At 41.1% G+C, this 19,954-nt stretch overlaps 1 protein-coding gene across 1 annotated transcript in view; it reads left to right on the top strand.

The window, feature by feature from the left end:
- Nucleotides 1-19,431, top strand: part of LOC103741278 (oocyte-secreted protein 3-like) — a 22,303-nt gene extending 2,872 nt beyond the window's left edge. Inside the window, exons 2-4 of the mRNA XM_008842031.1 lie at nt 4,443-4,621; nt 7,814-7,911; nt 19,221-19,431. Coding sequence (XP_008840253.1) covers nt 4,443-4,621; nt 7,814-7,911; nt 19,221-19,431 — 488 coding nt within the window. The remainder of the gene's footprint in view (nt 1-4,442; nt 4,622-7,813; nt 7,912-19,220) is intronic.
- Nucleotides 19,432-19,954: the final 523 nt, after the last annotated feature.

The raw sequence follows: 19,954 nt of genomic DNA, 5'->3' as shown, positions 1-19,954 counted from the left end.
GGGGGACTGTGGGGGTATGGTATGTGTGTGAGGGGTGGTATGGTAGGGGACTGTGATGTGCACTGGGGGGCTGTGATGTGTATTGGGAGGCTGTGATGTGTATTGGGGATGATGGTGTGGTATTTCTTGTGTGTAGTATGGTTGTGGATGTATATATGTGGGTAGGTGAGTGTTTTGGTGTGTGTGGTACATGTGTACGTGTATGGGTACACATGCTCACGTGGCACAAGTGCACATGTACATATCCAGTATCTTGTTCTGTCCTCTCTGCTTATTCCCTTGAGGCAGGGGCCTCATTGAACCTGGGCTGGTCAGCAAGCTCCTGAGAATCTACCCATCTACTTGAGTATAATTTCTGTGTACTGTATTTGCCCTATAGGTTGGATCATCCCCTAGCAAACTCAGGCAACTGTATCTGGCCTTCTTATCACTCATGATTCTTCAGATTCCTACAGGTCTACAGGTCTACAGCTTAAGCAAGGGTTCCCTCTTACCTGTAAACAAGGTCCAAGTTGTACATCTGTTTCTGCTCACTGTTGTTTAGCACAGGTGGCATCAGAATCGTCAACTTTCATTGTGTAAGTGTAGATAGTCTCTGTCTTTGTGGATCTTTAATCATAACTGGGAAGCAAAACCAGTAAGTAGATAACTGATACCTACAGGTTATAAGAGCTTCCATAGATATGTGGGATATGAATAGATATGGAAAAGAAAAGCCACCTGAACAAGCTGCTAAGTATAAGGTCTTCCAAGAAGGTGGCATTGAACTGGGACTGGAAACAGCCACGAAGGCAAAAATCCAGAGAAACAGTCACATGGGTGTAAGAACTTGGGAAGAAATGGCAACTTCAAGGAACCAAAAGGAGGTCATCCTGGCCAGAGAGTGGCTTGTAAATCAGAACGGTGCTTACCTGGAGCCCTGTGATGTGTGCTGCTTTGTTCTGAACAAACTGAAGGGAAAGGTTTTCTATGCCGCCTGAAATTCAAAGGCAATCACACACACTAAGACCCACCCAGTGTCCTACATGAACTCCAAACATTCCATCATTCACCTATATAGATGGGAGTCTATTTCTAATGATCTTAGCCTAGAACTTATTCATCATTTACATATCAACAGCCTTTTCCACAGCTTTAATGAGGTACAGTAGACAAAAGAAAAATGACATGGTGCTTTGATACAAGGATATATTATGAAATAATTACCACTATCAAGATAATTATCCTGTCACTTCACAGGTTTGGTTTGGCTTGGCTTTGGCTTTCAGGTGTGTATGTGTATGTATGCACATGTGCATTAGCAGAATGTATGTTGAGAATAAAGATCTATTGTTACCAAATTTCACATACCGCAATGTTAAGAATAATCACCTGGGGCCGGAGAGATGGCTCAGAAGTTAAGAGCACTGACTGCTGTTCCAGAGGAACCAGGTTCGATTTCCAGCACCTACAGGGTGGAAAACAGCTGTTCATAACTCCAGTTCCAGGGGATCCAACACTCCCTTTCTGACCTCCACAGGCATTGTATGACATGGGTACACTTACACACATACAGGCAATACACACATAGACATAAAATAAAAATCAATGGGGGCTGGAGAGATGACTCAGTGATTAAGAATACTGACTGTTCTTGCAGAAGACCTGGGTTCGAATCCCAGCACCTACATGGCAGCTAACAACTGTCCATAACTCCAGTTCCAGGGGATCCAACAGCCTCTTCTGTCCTCCACAGGCATTGCATAACACGGGTGCACATACGTACATGCAGGCATAGCACTCATACACATAAAATAAAAATAAATTTTTTAAAAAACAAAAACCAGTGAAAGAAAAATCACCATGCTACACAGAGTTCCAGAGTTGATTCATCCTGTGTAGCATGGGTAATACATAGAAACCAAGGGAAGATTACACATCATTATTTTTATTTTATGTGTATAGGTGTTATGCCAGCTTGTATGTAAGTGCAACCATGTTGTAAAATGCCCTCAGAGGTCAGAAGAGGGCATCAGATCTCCTAGAACTGGAGTTATAGGTAGTGATTAGCTGCCATGTGGGTGCTGGGAATCAAACTCAAGTCCTCTACAAGAGCAGCCAGTGTCCTTTACAAGAGCAGTCAGTGTTCCTAACTGCTGAGCCGTTTCTCTAGTGCCCCACACATCACTCTTGTTGGAACTTTAGTGAGTTGAGTTTATCTTTCTGGGAGGGGGGGGAAACTTTACCACTGAATGAAAGGCTACACTGGTACTTGAAATCTTAAGTATGCACATTAGTCTTGAGCACAGTTTAGTAGTATACAGAGTGTTTAAATAGATCTGCCTGAGGCTCTACTCATTGAACATGCATGATTTTAATATAATTGTTTTCCTTTTATACTATAGTGATTTTTAAAATATGTATATGCAGTTATTTATAAAGCTTAGTCAAGAATAACAAAGGAGGCATTTCAGACAAAATCCCAGCATAGACATGGGGAGTGGGTAAAAAAACCCAAAATCCCAACCCTGACTGAGGAACTATTGGCAACAGATGGCTGCTGGGATGGGGAAAGTCAGTCTCATTTAAGTGGAAGATTCCTAGTAGGCTGACAAGGTTCCAGTGGATGAACCACATTGAAAGGTATTTGGAGACATAAATTTGACTCTATAGGCCTTAATATACATATACATACACATGTGTACAATAGAGTACATGAAATTGAGTGGAGGTAGTAAAGGGGTGCAGATAGAGAAGGGGATCTAAATAAAACCAAAATATATTGTATGAAATTTGCAAAAATTCAATTAAAAATTTTTAAGAGGGATTTAGAATGCTGGCTACAGGACTGGTGCACCAAGACTGACAGTCAAAACCACTGGGTGACGTTGACTGAGTTAAGAAACATTAGCTGGAGCCGGGCGTGATGGCACAGACTTTTAGTCCCAGCACTCTGGAGGCAGAGGCAAGCAGATCTGAGATCAAGTCCAACCTGGTCTATGTTGCAAGTTCCAGGCCAGGTGGGGCTACAGAGAGACCCTTTCTCAAAAAGACCAAAAAAGATAAAGAAAAAAAAGTTGGCTGGAGATTTAGTACCCAGAGCAGTAAGGAAACTGTAGTAAGCCATTAGGCTTTTAGGCTTGTACTAATTACAATCAGAAACAATTAGAAAGTTGCACACTGGTGAAATGACCATATGTAAATCCATCCATGTTTGCAGATGACCTCGGACCTCTTTCTAGGTCAGCTGCAAGGAATGAAGGAAATGGAAACCTGGGAATGAAGAAGAAGGCTGGCGGCAGTGAGAGCCTTCACCAGGCTGCTGAGGCAGCCCGGGAGACACAGCAGTAGCTTGGGACAGGGAACTAGCTGAACAGAAGTAGATGGGATAACTGTTAATGGTAAAAGTGAAAGGATTCGGCAGTAGGCTATGAATGGGGGAAAGAAATGGAACTGGGGACAGATTCTGAGGCCTTTGGGCTTCAGTGTTGGATGGATGGTGGTGCTACTGACTGAGATAAGGGGGGAAAATGGAATGAAGTGAAGAGTTCTGTACTGAAGAGATGCATGCTCAGAAGAATATCGCTTTGTATATCTGATAGGTAATTGGAAAGATGAACCTAAAACTCAGTCTAAGAGACTCATAAATTGCCAGGGTGATGTAGTATAGTGAGTCCTAAAAGCAACAAACCAGGCATGATATTCAGTCCCAGCTCATCACTGAGTCTGTGACCCTGAAAGACTTGCATCATTCTCTCCATGTGTAATGTATGTCTACTATTTGGCACACAGCCATGGCTTAAAAGTTAAAATCTGGAGGGCTGGAGAGATGGCTCAGCTAGCAGCAAAGGACCTGAATTTGAATACCCAGTACTCGCATAGAAAACCTGCACAACAGTACATTCGTGTAAGCCTGGTGCTGGGGAGAGAGAGACAGAAGGATCCCTATGGCTTGCTGGCCAACTACTCTAGCAGAATTAAGGAGTTTCAGATTCAGAAGAGTGTCTGCGACTCAAAAAATGAGGTGGCAAGCAATTGAGAGAGATACACAACATCCACCACTGGCCTCCATGTGTATGTGTACTCTAAAGTACGCCAAGCGCGCGCCCGCACGCACACACACACACACACACACACACACACACACAGAACTTGCAACCCAATATGCACTCAAAAGTATACACTTCTGCTTCCTTTCCAAATAGCCACTATGGTTAATCTCAGGCAAAACTTGAGTCTTTTTCCCAGTTGACTCCATTTGAGGGATGTCAATGAGGGATAACAACTGCTGGAGAGAAGTCAAGAGAACGGAGTCTCCTACTTCAAAAGGAATCACTGCACAAACCTCCAAACTCCCTTTCTTTCCATTAAATAGGTCTTTCCTTCATATAGCCTAATTCTGCTCAAAGTTCTTTGCCATGTGTTCACTTAGAACAGCTGAATGCTATTTCTTCTTTCCGCAGTGTTGGTGGAATGCACATATCTTAATCTCCGTGTCATAGCTAAAAGAGCACTGTTTTATCCAGATGAACTAGTAGGCCCTGATGAATTGTTCCTAGGAACAGGCTGCCAGGCTATTTACGTACGCTCAGATGAACTTGAGTTTGATTATCCTATTGGTCTCTGTGGAACTACAATACAGGTAAGAGAAGTGGCTATTTTACCTGGTGCCATCTGTAAAGTCTTTGGAAGTGCTGTTCTATGTTCTTTTGTAAAATTCTACTGGCATTACTAACTAGTGCCAAAGACTGGGAGGAAGACTAAGAGAAATATGAACATTTTTGTCACTTCCATTCATTCACCAGAGACTATGTATATGATACAGGGCATGAATAAAAAACTCCTACACTTTTCTCTCAAAACAAATCAATAGCCTATTAAAATAGCACAAATTACATGTAGAGCATTTTCACACACTTTCTAATCCTATGAGCTCAATGCTTCGCCCACTTATTGAGAGTAAGAGTGTAGGGACCCAGGTCAGCTTTGCTGGGCAGTGAACCTTTGCTTCAGTGGTGGTCATACTGGATCCATGACAGAGTTATGACTCTGGGACTTGTGCTTTCCTTTACCATAAGTTGTTTATTGAAAAATTCAGGTTTTTGTACAAGGAGCTAGAAGTTACGTGGGGTTTGGCAGTTACTTTCAAAGATTTAGGGCACAAAGAAACAGGACTTATAGCTTTTAGTTGGTGCCAGATAGGGGCTGTTTGTATAGCAGGATACTTAAGCTTTTACTCAGGGTTACTGGTGCCTATCTGATAATTTACTGGCCATAATGTTTTCTTTCTTAGAACCAAAAGCATAGTAAACTTTTATCTTTTATCAGAGGAGTAAACCTTTAACCTGGCCCATTCTTTTAGCTAGTGATAGCTGAGTTATCTGTTCCAGACAAGGAGGTGTGCTGAGGGCTGTTGACCAGGATGTTCTCCCTCAGAGCAAGAAACTTAAACTTTGAACCCGGCTGTCTTTCTCCTGCTAGCCTTGCAGTGTTCTACAAGACAGGGATATGTGTTCTGCAAGACAGCTGCTGTTTTCAGTGCCCCTCCCTTGAGCAGAGAACGTAGCCTGGACTTAAAAGTTTTAGGCTCATCTCGCTCTAGGGCATGCTATCCTGGTTTCTGACATAAGAGTAAGGAATTGAAGCATAAAAGCCAGCCATGTAACCCAACACGTGAAGTTAGAATGTGGAAGAACCAGACTTGCTGATGCCTAGTCTAATAAGCCTGCTGCTTTAGTTCTATGATGACTCTGGGATAGGCAAAATGTAATGTGCAACAATGATAAAAAAAAATTCCAGGGAAGTTCAGAGGAAAGAATAATCTAGGAAGGTCCTGAATTAAGTAGATTTAATTTGTTCACTTCAAGTTCAGAAAAACAAAATCAGTGAAACCCATAGTATTTCAGCACCAGTAAGGAAAATTCTGAGGTTTGGATATAGGAAAGATAATTACATATCTTGTCTTAATTTGCATTGCTGTGGACTTGGGACTAAATATGCTCTTCCAGGAACCTGAACTTCATGTCACGAGCATAAGATAACTGAAGTTCCTTTGAGGGACTTACTTCTCTGACCTATACTATTGTGTTGTGATTGTTCATCACACACTATTACCCAGACCTGTGCCTACCCACAGCAAGGTGCTAGACACTCAGCCATGCTCAAATACACCTGCCCAAAAGAAATCCAAAGGCATTTTGAGATTTGTGATACTTACAAGCAGTGTTATAGTAGAGCCCTTCACAACAGCATAAGCCTGTAGTTGTTAAGTGGGGTGATCATCTTCACAAGGGACATTTGGCAGTTTCTAGAGACAATATTATTTACCCCACCCACAGAGGAAAGGGATGTGACTGGCCTCTGGTGAGGAGAAGCTAGAGATGGTGCTAAGCACCCTGCAGGCACAGCCTCCTCCACATAGACCATATCTAATGTAATTCTAATCACATAAATAATGGAGGATCAAGGTAGAAATACAAGTGACTCATTCAGAAATTGAACCCAGGATGACATAATCATAGAATCTATATCTCTTAGGGATGGAGAGATGGCTCCACAGTTAAGAGGACCTGAGTTCAGTTCCCAGCACCCACTTTGGGCAGCTTACAACTGCTTATAATTCTAGTTCCAAAGGCTCCTACACGCTCTCATGGCTTTGCTGGGCACCTGCACACACGTGGCATTCACTCACACAGATACAAATACACACATAAATTATTAAAAATAAATTTTAGGGAGCTGGAGAGATGACTCAGCAGTTAAGAGCCCTGACTGCTCTTGCAGAGGACCTAGGTTCGATTCCCAGCACCCATATGGCGACTATGAACTGTCCATAACTCCTCTATCAGGGGATTCGACACCTCCTTCTGGCCTTCACAGGCACTGCATGACACAGGTACACTTACATGCATTCAGGCAATACACTCATACACATAAAATAAAAATTAATAAATACCCCTCTGAAGAGGTAACCCTAAAATCTTTTAGGGATTAGATAAGAGCTCCCAAATACTTTTGACATTTTTGGCCTTTGGAACAGAGGCCCAAGGACATTTTGACTTTTAGCCAAGAAACTGGCTACTTTTCTAGCCAATTCCTACCTCCTATTCTTATCACGCCATCCTCTGGAGTTACCCAAATTGCCAATAGGGAGTAGGGACGCAGACCACTCTGGCTTCTTCCATACTGAACAGGGACACAGGGTAAAGCAATTGGAGTACCCCTTCAGTGGTTCTAATTTAAGAAAAAAAAATACACAAAGTTGTCAGAAAAAAAGTGATGGGGAGATCTGGGAGGTGTTAGAGGGGAGGGAGGGAGTGTGGATTTGATCAAAACACCTTATATGCATGTATGAAATTCTCAGTAAAGTTTTTTTAATTAAAAAAATAAGAAAATAAATCTTAGTTGGCTTTGGTGGTGCACATCTTTAATTCCAGCACTCAAGAGGCAGAGGCAGGTGGATCACTGTGAGACTGAGGCCAGCTTGGTCTACAATAAAGAGTTTCAGGCCAGCTAGAGCTACAGAGAGACCCTGTCTCAAAAAACAAAAAACAGTCTTAAAATAATTTGTATCTCATTTACTGACCACAAACATATTTCAAATGTTCATATGGGGTGCATACATTTCATATTCAGAAAAGTCAGTGCAGATATATAAATGTCAGTTAGCAATCTTCCTTTTCACATTTCTAGAAACTTTTAAATATGAAGTACAACCAAATACTGTATTTAACTTTAAAATACCAGATAAAGTATTTCAAGCCTTGACAGTAATGATCTCATCCTTTGTTGTGCCAAATAATACGTATGTTTCAAAGATCTCTTTTACCGTCAGGCTTTCTGTGATGGAACTGCCCTTCATACCTGGCTCACCTACATACCACGAAATGGATCCACTTCTGCTGAGCTGCCTCTGCAGTGTGTGGTGCCCAGGTCAGTCCAAAATACCCACTGGATCCTCCCTTCAATACCAACAGCTCTTTGCTGAAATGTGTCATCACTTATGCACAGACTTTGAAAATCTTGACTGTTCTTATGTAGTTTCATGGCTTTGCAGCATGGCAGTTCATGTCAGTTTCTTCAGTCCTTACTCAGAGGTCAAAACTTAGACCAAGAGAGTGACAACAGTTCCAAAGCCATGAGTGAGTTAAGCCTGCCTCTTTATTCCTGACCATGTGTCCTTTCTATCTATTCTCCTAGAGGTTAGCAGGACATATTGCCAAGCTGAATGCATCAAACCAGTATCTATGGAGCTTTCTTAAGTACACAGATTGGCTTTGATCTTCTCCATAATTTAAAAGACCCTATCTGGGCCTGGCAGCTACTCTGGGGGACTGATGAAGACAGTTAGCAAGTTCAAAACCTACCTGCCACTACTCAGTGAGTTCAAAGCCAGCCAGGGCAATAGGTGGGACTATCTCAAAATAAAAAGTTAAAAAGCAGGCTGAGGATTTAACTCGGTCATAGAGCATTTGCCAAGCATGCACCAGACCCCAAGTTCAATCCTCAGTACTGCCAAAAAAATAAAAGAGACCATAGGCTAGACAGATAAATTAGTTTAGAAAGTTAATAACAATTCATTTTACCTCCTAATTTTGAAATCAATTCAGTAATAAATAACACCGAAGCTGTGCCTTTATTTAAAAAAAAAAAACTAATTGGCAAATAAAACTCTATCACAACTACAAGTCCTCTTACAAGTTTACCCTGAAATAATTTTGCTGGTGTAAAAAGAATTGTACCATTGAATTTCTCACCTTGAAAACAAAAGATCAGGCCAGTAAGCTGGCCTGCTGGCTACAAAGCCAGAATGTGGCCCTCTGAAGTCAGGCTAGCTCTAAAAACCCAGCAAGGACTGAACTAAAAGTGAGTAGTTCTTTCTCCCACATTCATCAGCCAGAGCTTTCTTGTCTCCAAAAAAGAACTGAGTGAGAACATGAGAAGGTAAAACTGTTCCAATTGTTTCCTCTCTCCTAGAGAGTAGACTGAAAAGAAATATTTGTTGTCTGAGAACTTTAAAAAAATGAAAAAGGTATATAAGACCCCCACCAATAAGAAAATGCTGTGGTTTAAATAATAAATATTTAATTTCTCATATTAAAACAAAAAGGCTGGAAAGTTTGCTAAACATAGATGGTATGGGGCACCAGCTTTTTGGTAAAATGACTATTCGGCCCTGATAATGACAGTAACCTTGTCTGAGTCTTACTGTGTGTCAGCCACAGCATCCATGAGCGTCAGGTGCTTAAATCATCATCAGTTCTGAACATATGGCACTATATTATCCCACCTAGTGAACCCAGAAACATAGACAGAAGCACATTAAATGATTTATCAGGTTCACACAGTCAGAAAGTCACAGACTTAAACCTGGACAAAATGAGCTGAAAAACCACTGTCTTAATTGCTGTTTAGCACTCTGTGCTGGCTAATGAGCTCATGAAACTCACCTTCAACCCCAACGCACTGACAGAGTCTTTGAAATAGAACTAATCAGATTTTGTTAGCTTTGGGAACCCATTAGCTCAGCATTAAGAAATTCTAAAATACCTTCCCTTAATTACTATTTTCAAACAAAACCAATTCAAACATTGAATATCTTCTTGTAGTTTTTCTTAATTGAGAATAATTTCTATGCCCATAATCTTGATAACTCCTGGACAGAGTATTTGATGAGAGGTTGAGGATGGTCAAGGAGATTAACACAGTCATGTAGTCATTTAAAACTATAAAAACTTTTTATCTGTTAAATCTATTAAGTTGTTCAATCAAAGCTGCTGAATCACTAAGCTGTTAGGTCAAGGTCAGGTAATACCTGGGCATGAATCTCAAGGTCAGAGATGGTAACCCTTAGTCTCTGGACTGCCTTCTAACACCTGGTTTGGGTTTGCTTTTTTCCCCTTGGAAGCACTCGTGTCTTACTTGGTAACACTCGAACGCTCCAGTGCCCTCCTGATCAATACTGGTTCCTGAAACTGCGAAGATACTGCCAATATTGTGACTGTGCCCACTTTAAAGATAACTGGGTAAGGGCTCTCACAAGGGCCAATATTCAATATGCCCACATGCACATTTTGTGACAAATAAAATTATCCATCACATTTAGTGTTCATTTGATGAAAAACATACATTGACCTCAACTGTTTACTCTGTGGAAATGATTCCTACACCATCATTCTATAACTGAAAGGCTACAGTAAGATTCCAGTCTCATAATGCTCTCCTTACTCTAGGATACTTTGCCTTGATAGTAAGATTTTACTTTGCTGTGTTTAGAACTGAACATCTGAATTCAAAGTCAACTACTGTTGTGAAAGAAGTAGACAAGTTCCAGACTTGCCAGAACAGGTTTTATCTCATTCACAAAGAGACCAAGTGTTTTAAGCTGGGGGAGGGCCTGTGAAGAAAAAAACTGGGAGCTAAACCATTTGTGATTTACCACTAGGCCATTGTCAAATATATTCAATATTCCCTTGAGGACTTTTTTCTCTTTTCTATAATCTTCAGGAGCTAGGATCTATGTGGCTCCTATTCTTAAATTGTCTTAGGATAAGTCCATATTTTTCCATACTGCTCATATTTTAAAGGTCTAAACTAACCTAGTTCAAGTGTATTCGTCCTTTTTTGAAAAATATTAATGAGCCATGGCAGGGAGGGGTCATGAGGCTTTTCTCCTCCCAGAGGAGGTATTAGTTAATAGTTCCTGGTGGAGGGGTAGGGGCAGAAGGGTTTGGGAGAGAGGGAGGGAGGGAGGTGGGGGGGGAGATTTTCTTCAGTGGTGTAGCCACTTGTAAGTTCTCCATGCTGCAGTAAATAACCCCTCATCTATGCTCATGCAAGCAACCCTAATTAAGCTCAGTGAAAGAAGATACAATTAAGCTCTTAAGCTAATTAAGCTAACACAAAGAAAATACAAAATTTTTTTAAAGACATGAAACTAGAAGGATGACTCAGGAAGGCATTGAGACAGAATGATAAAAGATGCTGAGGGGTAAGAAGAATCAAAATCTGTTATACACATGTGTAAAATTGCCAAATAATAATTTAAAATTTACAGGCCAGTTAGTCACCAACTCATAAGGTGGTTATGTGAAGAACTCCTTAGAACAGTGATTGAGACCTATTAAGGATACAATAAAGCTATTATTGCTCTATTAAAAATAAAATAAAAACTGATAAAAGAAATATTTCTGAGCCTTGGGAATATCAGAATAGTAAATAACTATTGCTGCACTTTTTTTCCCCACAGTCCACACCTTTTTATGGTCCACGTAATAATTCCTGAGGACTTCTTTAATGCATACTCTCATCTTTGAATTTTAGAAGCTTGGACCCTCCACATCAACATAAAGTAATCCAGTTTGAAGATATAATATAGCCTTTGACTTTTATAGATCTGCATGTTTTAAATTCATTTTAATATATTGTAACCCCCTTTATGATACCTTTGAAAAGAGGCTATCAGTAATTTTTAACTTTCAATATAGCCACAAATCTATAAATAAAATGACATATTTTATTGTATGTGTGTATTTACCTTATTTCTAACTTACTTAAATTAAGCTCATTGATTTTTAAGCTTCTAGGCTGAGTTATTGGAAAGATGGGAGTGGGGGCAAAGTTATTACCAATCTTGGTCTCAATAGCTTGTTTTTTAATATTTGCCTAATTTGTATTGAATTTTTACTGAATTGTTGCTATTTTCATACAATAGTTTATGGTATTTAGATCCCCTCCCCTAACTCCACCTCCTTTATTTTCCCCACCCAACTTAATGTACTCTATATATACTTACATTATATATACTCTATTATATACAATATATATAATAAGGCCTATAGAATCTGTGTTCCCAATTCTCCTTCTGTGTGGACCTATCCATTGGAGCCTGGTTAACCTGCCAGGAGTCCCATGCTTGAAAGAGACTGTCTCTGCCCCTCCCAGCAGCCATCTGTTGACACTACTTTCTTAGGTGGGGTTGGAGTTTCTTACCCACTTCCTCGAGTCTATGCTGGGATTTTTCAGGTTTGAGCTGCATGGGACTTGCTAAAAACTGGTCCCAGTGGTATGTAGTAATATGGCCAGTGCCATTGCTTGGAAGAGAGTAAACAGAAACTGAAACCTACTAGAAGCAGAGAGCTCAGAAGTGTGTGAACAGAGCATCTATTAATATCCTCCTTGGGGGTTGGGCAGATGGCTCAGTAGATAAAGGGCTTGCTGTACAAATTTGAGGACTGGAGTTCTGTATTAGAGACCACTACCCTGTTTGACCTCTGCTGAAAGCATATTTGGCATACTTGCAAAGTCACCAACAGCCAAAAATGCCTAAGGTGACAAAGCCAGATGGGCATGTAAGCTGACTCAGGTTCTGAAGTGCAGTGTTTGTGTTTGGATTAGATAAGAAAGATATACTTATTTACACTGTTCTGTGACCATCTACACTGTACCCTGTAAACAAGCCACATTTTGTTTCCTGAGCCCCTGTAGAGAAATAACCTTTGATCTGCCTATTTTTTTGGTCCTGAATACCTGCTTGGAGCACCTCATCTATGATAATAAAAATTAGGAGTTAGAAACTTTTTTCTGCAGAACTGGGAACCTCCTAGTTCACAGCTTTCTTTAATGTTAAAACATTTATAATATTTTATACAGTAAAATTCCTTTTCTATATCGACCACCACCCAGCCACACAGAACATAGCAGTTCTGCTCTCCAATCTCCAGCACATTTTTTTTAAAGGTGAATGTAGTATCCCACCTATAATCTCAGTGCTCTAAAAGCAGAACAAAGGATCCCCTGGGCAAGCTGGCTGGCTAGTCTAGCCAAATCAAAGAGCCCCAGATTCAGTGAGAGTCCCTGTCACCCAAGTTGTCTTAGGGTCCCTTTTCCTGGCGCTATTAAACAAACCATGTAACACATCTTTATCTGAATTTTTCATATTTTACATCCTGGGTAGGGGAAATAGAGTAACTTACAAAGGCAAACACCCAGCAACCCACAAAAGATGAACACCTGGTGCCCTGTTTCTCTCTGTGGCTCATTCCAGATCACTTCTGCACCCCACCCAGTAGCTGTTAGCTTTCAACCATGCCTCGTGGGTCCGTGGTCTCGCCCCAGGTCAGTAAATGCCCCCTCTTTAGTCCACATGGGTGAGACACCATGGCCATTTTTTCCATGCCATCCACTTCCCAGGTCACACCAACACTCCGCCCTCCACAGGTAACTCTCCGCAGCTCATTCTCCATAGCTAACTCTCCATAGCCAATTCTACACAGCAGGCCCCACCCCTCAGAGGAGCAAGTATCCCTGAGGACACACTTCACCCCTTCCTCCAGCTCTTACAATCTTTCCACCAATCTTCCCTCTAAGGTCCCTGAGCCTTGGCAGGCATGACAGATGTAGGGAGATCTCTCTTGTATCATTGTGAGATAGTGACTTCTTGAGCCTCTCCATTATTCGTCTTCAAGCCGTGGCCATTGATCTATCTCAGTGGTGTTTCTTCTACTATAAAGACAAATGTGAGGAAGTAGACACATCTAAACAAACATGAATGTAAATACAAATGCCTAGAGGATAATCCCAGTAGGTGTATTATATTCATTAAACAGTATACTTGTAATGGCTTCCCCGCTAGGGCCTGTAGCCTTTCTTGACACAGGAGCTTGGCCTGGTCTACAGCACCAGATGTATGTTCCACCCCTAGGAGCAGGCCTTATCCAAATATTTTCAGTTGTACATAAGTTAGTCAAGCAATTATTGCACTTACAGGCATTGCTTGGGATGCCCATAGTGTGAAGAACACAGGGTCCATTGTTGAGTAGAATCATAGGGGATCCTTTCTCCCTCAACCATCTTCATAGCACCTTCTGGCACTATTAATGTCATCCATCCAGTGGCATGGAGTTTTTGGCTTAGTCTCAGCTCCATCTTTTCTTTTCCTCCTGCACTCACATCATACAGTGTCTTCCGCAACATGGCCTTACGACCTTTATAGTGTACAACTGACATTAGTGGCAATAACCTTGATGAATTTAAGGACCTCTAGGATTGATCTCTGACCAACAACTCATAGGGGGGCAACCCACCCCTGTTATTGTAGTTTTTCTTAACAGTTGTATAGTTTGGGAGCCAACCATAAACCTCCAAAGAATTTTACAGCTATAGCTGGCCTTTGTTTCTTCAGGTATTTTTCAAATGAGTTTCACATCTGTAAAATACTCAAAGGAAGGTTAACATCATATATCAAATCAATCATAGACAAGGTCTAACACAGCATGGAAAGGTTTTATCCATTCATATTAACTGTTTTCTCCATGTATCCTTGTTAGGTATCATAGCATGGGTATGAGGCATTAATTTGGTTAGTTCTTTACTATATTTAGTTATCCCTTGGGAGTCATTTCACATTTGGGGGATCTTGCATGGAGTCTCCTTGTTTTTTTTTTAATCCTTGATACACTTATGGGTTTTGGCTCCAGGATACACTGACCCTGCACTGGGGCTAAGGAGGCAGGGAGTTTCTCTTGTCCCTGATACACCTGTTGGTTCCTGAGTCAGGCAGGCCCTGAGTCTGCCTCCTGACTGTAGCCATATCTGTCATCTCTCCAACTGATGGGGGAGGCCTTGGTTGGAAAAACTGCCTCCACCTCTAGTATAGCCTTTATCAGGGGAGAAATGCACCTTAATCTTTGGGGATTCTTAACCACCCCTGGGACAGTTTTTATTCTTTGAATGCCTTTTGTAAACTGTTCTTCTGGTTTTAGAGCCTTCCAGAAACTCCTTAGTACCAAATTTGGTTTTCTATCAATTTTTTCTCTGGGAATTTGGGCTTGACATAAGTCTTGTCATATTCGGCTTTGAGTAACCTCAATGGGCCGTTTTTTCTGTCTGGTCTTTTTTATATCTCTTGTAGGGTGTTCTGTTATTCTACAGACACGTTTTACATGCTGTTCAGAATCATTTAGATTTGATAAAGCCTCTCTCGCTTTACAAAGACCCTGCCCCATTAAAGGGCATAGCAAAACCATTAAAGCTCCATACCATTCTCAAGGTCCCAGTTGAATTAAGCTTTCCTTTATATCTCTGGTGAACATAGTCTTATCTGGCCCAGTGAACTGGGTATCATATATTGCTTTTCTCATACCTAGTTCTCTCAGTAATGCCATTCCCTCCTTTATAGTCCTCAAGTCTCTGTTAATTATGAGAGTTTCCCTTGGTAATGACCATGTATCTTTAATGCCTTCCACCAGCCATCCCATTAATGATTGTTCACTCCTGCATTGGCCTAGGTTGAACAATCTACGTTGCAAGGATGGATGGGTGGTTATATAACTCACCTGTGAAGCTTCTGAAGGACTTAGACTGATGTTATTTGCTCCCATGTCCCATACCTGCATGAGCCATGTGGTGAGGGGCTCTTTAATTCCTTGCTTGTACATTTTTCCTAGTTTTAACAGTATGGAGTATTTCCAGTATGTAGCTACAGTACTGTTAGCTTTTTTCCTTTTTGTATCAAAGGTTGGATCTGAGGGGCAGCTGTAGCTACTTTTATTTTTAGGTCGTTTCCTTTTTCATTAGTATTTGTCTTTTTTCTGGAGTCCTTGGATCTTACACAAGTTAAAATGTCCTGTGTTTTTTTGTTTTGTTTTGTTTTGTTTTGTTTTTTTCTCTCTCAAACTCTGCAACTAAATCTGCCAGGACTTCTCTAGCCTTTTCAGCTTCCCCTGCCTTGGACAAATCTTTTATTATGCAAAGTGGCCACGCCCCCTCTCGGTTCTCTTCTTGTATCAAAGGCCTGTAAAAGTTTTTCTAGCCTTTCTATAACCTTTAACAAATCTTCATATAAGGTCCATGGTCTTTCCCCAGGTCGGTAAATGCCCCCTCTCAAGTCACATGGACAAGACACCAGGGCCATTTTATCCACACCACCCACTTCCCAGATCGCACCAATGCTCCTCCCTCCACAGCTAACTCTCTGCAGCTCCCTCTCCATAGCCAACTCTCCACAGCAGACCCTGCCTCAGCAAATAAAGTAGAAAGCCGAGGAGGAAATCACTTGACATCAACCTCTGGCCTCCACATACATGTGCACACATAAGCATGCACATCACACCCAAACACATGCAAAATTAATTGAAAAGGTTCCTCCCCACCCAAATCATTCTGAAATGTAAGAGGTGGTTGAATTTTGACTCTCTGGGGATGTGTTTTTCCATTAGTCACTCCCAAGCAGTGTCCACAGCCTTCCATTCTTTTTGTTTGTTTGTTTTTGTTTTTTGAGAACTGCTTTCTTCGTTTTATTTCAAAAGAACACAAGGTCACAAAACTAAGAGCAAGTTTTTTGTTTTGTTTTTAAACAAAATTTGTTCTCACAAACTTAGGAAGTCATGTATCCTAAATAGGTTGCATAGACACCAAATGTGGTGATCATGTCCTCTGTCTTTCCAGTTGTAGTTTGTCAATATTGCCATCATTTCAAACTTAGAACTAATGCTATTATCAGAGGAATTTCAGTTGGATGCTCTGTGGTAGACTTTATAACTTGGTAAGATGGTACAAGAAGATCCCCAGATATAGGACAGAGATTTTCCAAAGTCCAAATTGGCCGTTACACTCTTGTCTCAAATATGGGTTGGTTCCTATCTGGCAAGGGTTCAAATTACCCCTGCCCATGTCACCTTCTTCTTAGATGTTAATAACAATATTCATTTTCTATTTGCATATTCAATTAACCTGAATTCAAGTAAAGGAAGCACTCTGAAGTTCAGTAGTCTCTGCCCTTTCTACAAACAGTTGCTGGGAAAAGTACAGGACCCCTTAACCTTGCCTGTACAAGACTTGTTCAAAATCAGGAAAAGTGAGGATCAAGGTTTTGGTGTCAGGTCCTGAATTTCGACTCCAGGACTTAATCCTGTCCCTATTTTCTTTTCCCATTCTAAAAGTCATCCAGATCCTATAAAAATCAAAGGCTATAATGTAAACAGACAAGGTATTTCCCCCAAAAGATCAGGAATTACACATTTATACATTGAGAAGGCTGCCAGCAGGAAACTTATGGTAAGGGTACTTACAGTGTATAGATTTGAATTTTCCCAGGACATTCTATACCATTAAACAAGATGCTTACTAGTAAAACATGAACTTCTGGGGTTCCTATTCAGAGAGGCTGGTCCATGCAGTTCTCACTTATTGATTTCCATGGAAACCCTTCATCATTACCTAGATAAAAGACTTAATTGTTCTTCAAAAGCAATGGGTAATGAGGTATGGGAGACAGGCTTGAGCCTAGGGTGATATCACAACTGTCAGGGTCACATGGTTTCCAGGAATCCAGGCTCTGTAATCTGAAACCAAGTATGCTAATGAGGCATCCTACCCTCTATTCTGTGATAGGACGTTAAGTCTGTTATGCTAATAGGATGATGCTAATAAGGTATCCTACTTGCTGTACTGTGATAGGATGCTAAACCTGTTATGCTAATAAGGTATCCTACTTGCTGTGCTGTGATTGGACCACTACCCCTATATAAGCTTGTGCCTTCCTGCAATAAAGCAGACCTGTGTCACTGAACCTGGTCTCCTGTGTCTGAATGCGGCTCCACTGACACAGTCTCCTCACCAGCCCTGGGGTCTGGGACCAGGCAGAAGCACTGACAACAGGAGGCAGCACAGGGCAAGCAGAAGAGCTACCTCAGCACCAGGCAAGCAGAAGAGCGGCCTCAGCCCAGGGCGAGCGGAGGAGCAGCCTCGATGCCCATGAGAACGAAGGAACAGCACCCACGAGAACGGAGGAGCGGCCACTGCTGGCAGTGACGGCAATGAGGTACTGTGTGAAATATTTTAACTAAAATCAATATCAAAAAAATGAAGAGAAAAAAATTATATATATATATACATATATATATATATGTTTTGTTAGTTTTTTTTGAGAGGGGGTTGATTTTTTTTCCTTTTGAGACAGGGTCTCCTGCAGCCCCAGCTACAGGTCCAACTTTGATCCAAAATTCTTCAAGTTTGCCATCCAGTCTTGATATTCTGTCTTCCATTTACTCTATTTGTGAGGCTTTCTCTTGTAGTTTCAAAATGACTAACTGAATTTTTCTGTTACAGAGTTCAAGATCGCTGGGAAGACCACTCAGACTCAAAAAGTTTCCAATGAACAGAATCTATTTAGCTGGCCAGGACAGCACTCTCTGAACAAATTTTGAGAATGCCACCCTAACTGGAAGAGGATGGGAGCTTTTACAATTTTATTAGAATTTTAAAGAAAAATCCTCAGGGCAGGAAAGCTGGTAATCTTGGCAGCTGCCTTGAGGACAAGAATGGTGGGGAGAAGGAAAGAAAGCCATGAAGCCATGCAGGTTTAGAGCCTGCATGGAGGTCAGATGTGGATGATTGACAGCCACATGGCTGGAAGAAGGAAGCTTTACAAAAGGTAAAGAAATGCAAGGGGTGGCCCAAAGCCTTAAAGTGTGTTTAGAAAAGGGATATGAAGAAGAAAAGGAGAAATTACACCTTTCTGAAGAATTCAGAAAAGCAGGCAGACTTACACAGACACGTCTCATTAATGCACTAGTCTACCCATCTATTTAGCATAACTTAAGGTGAACCCACCTTCCTAGGGGTGGTCCTATGACCAGATGATTGACTATTGAAACTGGAAAAGTGGGTCTTTCAACAGACTAGAGATTTTATAATTTTGACCAGTTAAATTTATGGGGCTATTTCCTACTCTAATGCCAGGATTATATGGGGGTGTTCCTCAGATCTTCCAGGAACTTCTGGCCCCAGGCCAGGTAGGGTCTGGGATGGCTCACCAAGATGTCTTATGCAAAATGGAGGAGCTTTGGCTATTACATTTCAATTCCAACTTTATTTTAACCAGGGTTTTCTCCAACATATCTCTTTTGTGAATTCACTTTCCAAGTCATGAATTGCTTTTGTCATTTCATTCAGCTGTATTTTCTTGAGCTTCAGTCAGGAGTTTATCCCTATCCTCTGTGAGTTCTTTCAATTGTTTGTGTGTTCTTTAAGTTCTTTGATAATGTTTATGATTGTTCTTTTAAATTCTGCATCCTAGTCTTGGTGTTCCTCTGGGTTGTTCTCATTATAGTACACTTCTGTAGGTCTGGTGGGTTTGTTGGGGATTGATTTGGTTCTGAATGTAGTAATCCTTCTAAAGAAGAGTCTGCCTGTTTATAACTTCATGAAGCACTATAATAAAATTTGTTTCCCCTTAATAGCTTCTCTGTTGCTCATGAATACATTGTTGCTATGATGTGGCTATCTATGTCTTCCAAAATTCACTTGTTGAAACCTAATACCAATGTAAAAGGCTTGGTGGACTGGGGAAATGATTTGGTGCATAAAGCACCTGCCATAGAAAAATGTGAAGACCTGAGTTTAAATCCCCAGAGTGCATATAAAGTCACATGTGGCAGTGAGAGTTCATAATCCCAGTATTCCTTCAGCACGGTGGGAGATGGAAAAAGCATATGCCCCAGAAGCTGGTGGGGCAGTCAGCCTGGCACAGGCATCAGAAAACAGACTCTACCTCAAACAAGGTGAAAGGCAAGGACCAACATCAAATGTTGTCCTCCAGCCTCCACACATGCACCATGGTACATATGTGCCTGTACTCACATACATGAGCAGAGAGAGACAGAGATTTGAAAAAGAGATAGACCTTTTAGGAGTTAATTAGGTCATAAGCATGAACCCTCATGAATGAGACCTTTGTAGTCATAAACAACCACACTCAACTTTCTCTTTGAACCCCATCTCCTTGTATTAAGGAAACCTAAGCAACCATCTTCCCTTTGGAGCCCAAATGGGAATTCTTTCTCTAATCCTTCATTTTCCTTTGCTTCTCCAGAACTTCATGGTTTGGGGAAACACTCAGGCTGAGAGTTGGGTGTAAAATATCAATTATCATGCTCAAAAATTCTTTCATTGGGAAATACTATCTTTGGTAGAT

The sequence above is a fragment of the Nannospalax galili genome, unplaced genomic scaffold, assembly GCF_000622305.1.
Source record: "Nannospalax galili isolate Female #2095 unplaced genomic scaffold, S.galili_v1.0 scaffold580, whole genome shotgun sequence".
Taxonomy (NCBI): domain Eukaryota; kingdom Metazoa; phylum Chordata; class Mammalia; order Rodentia; family Spalacidae; genus Nannospalax; species Nannospalax galili.
The sequence above is the reverse complement of the archived record's forward strand: the minus strand, read 5'-3'. Positions and strand labels throughout refer to the sequence as shown.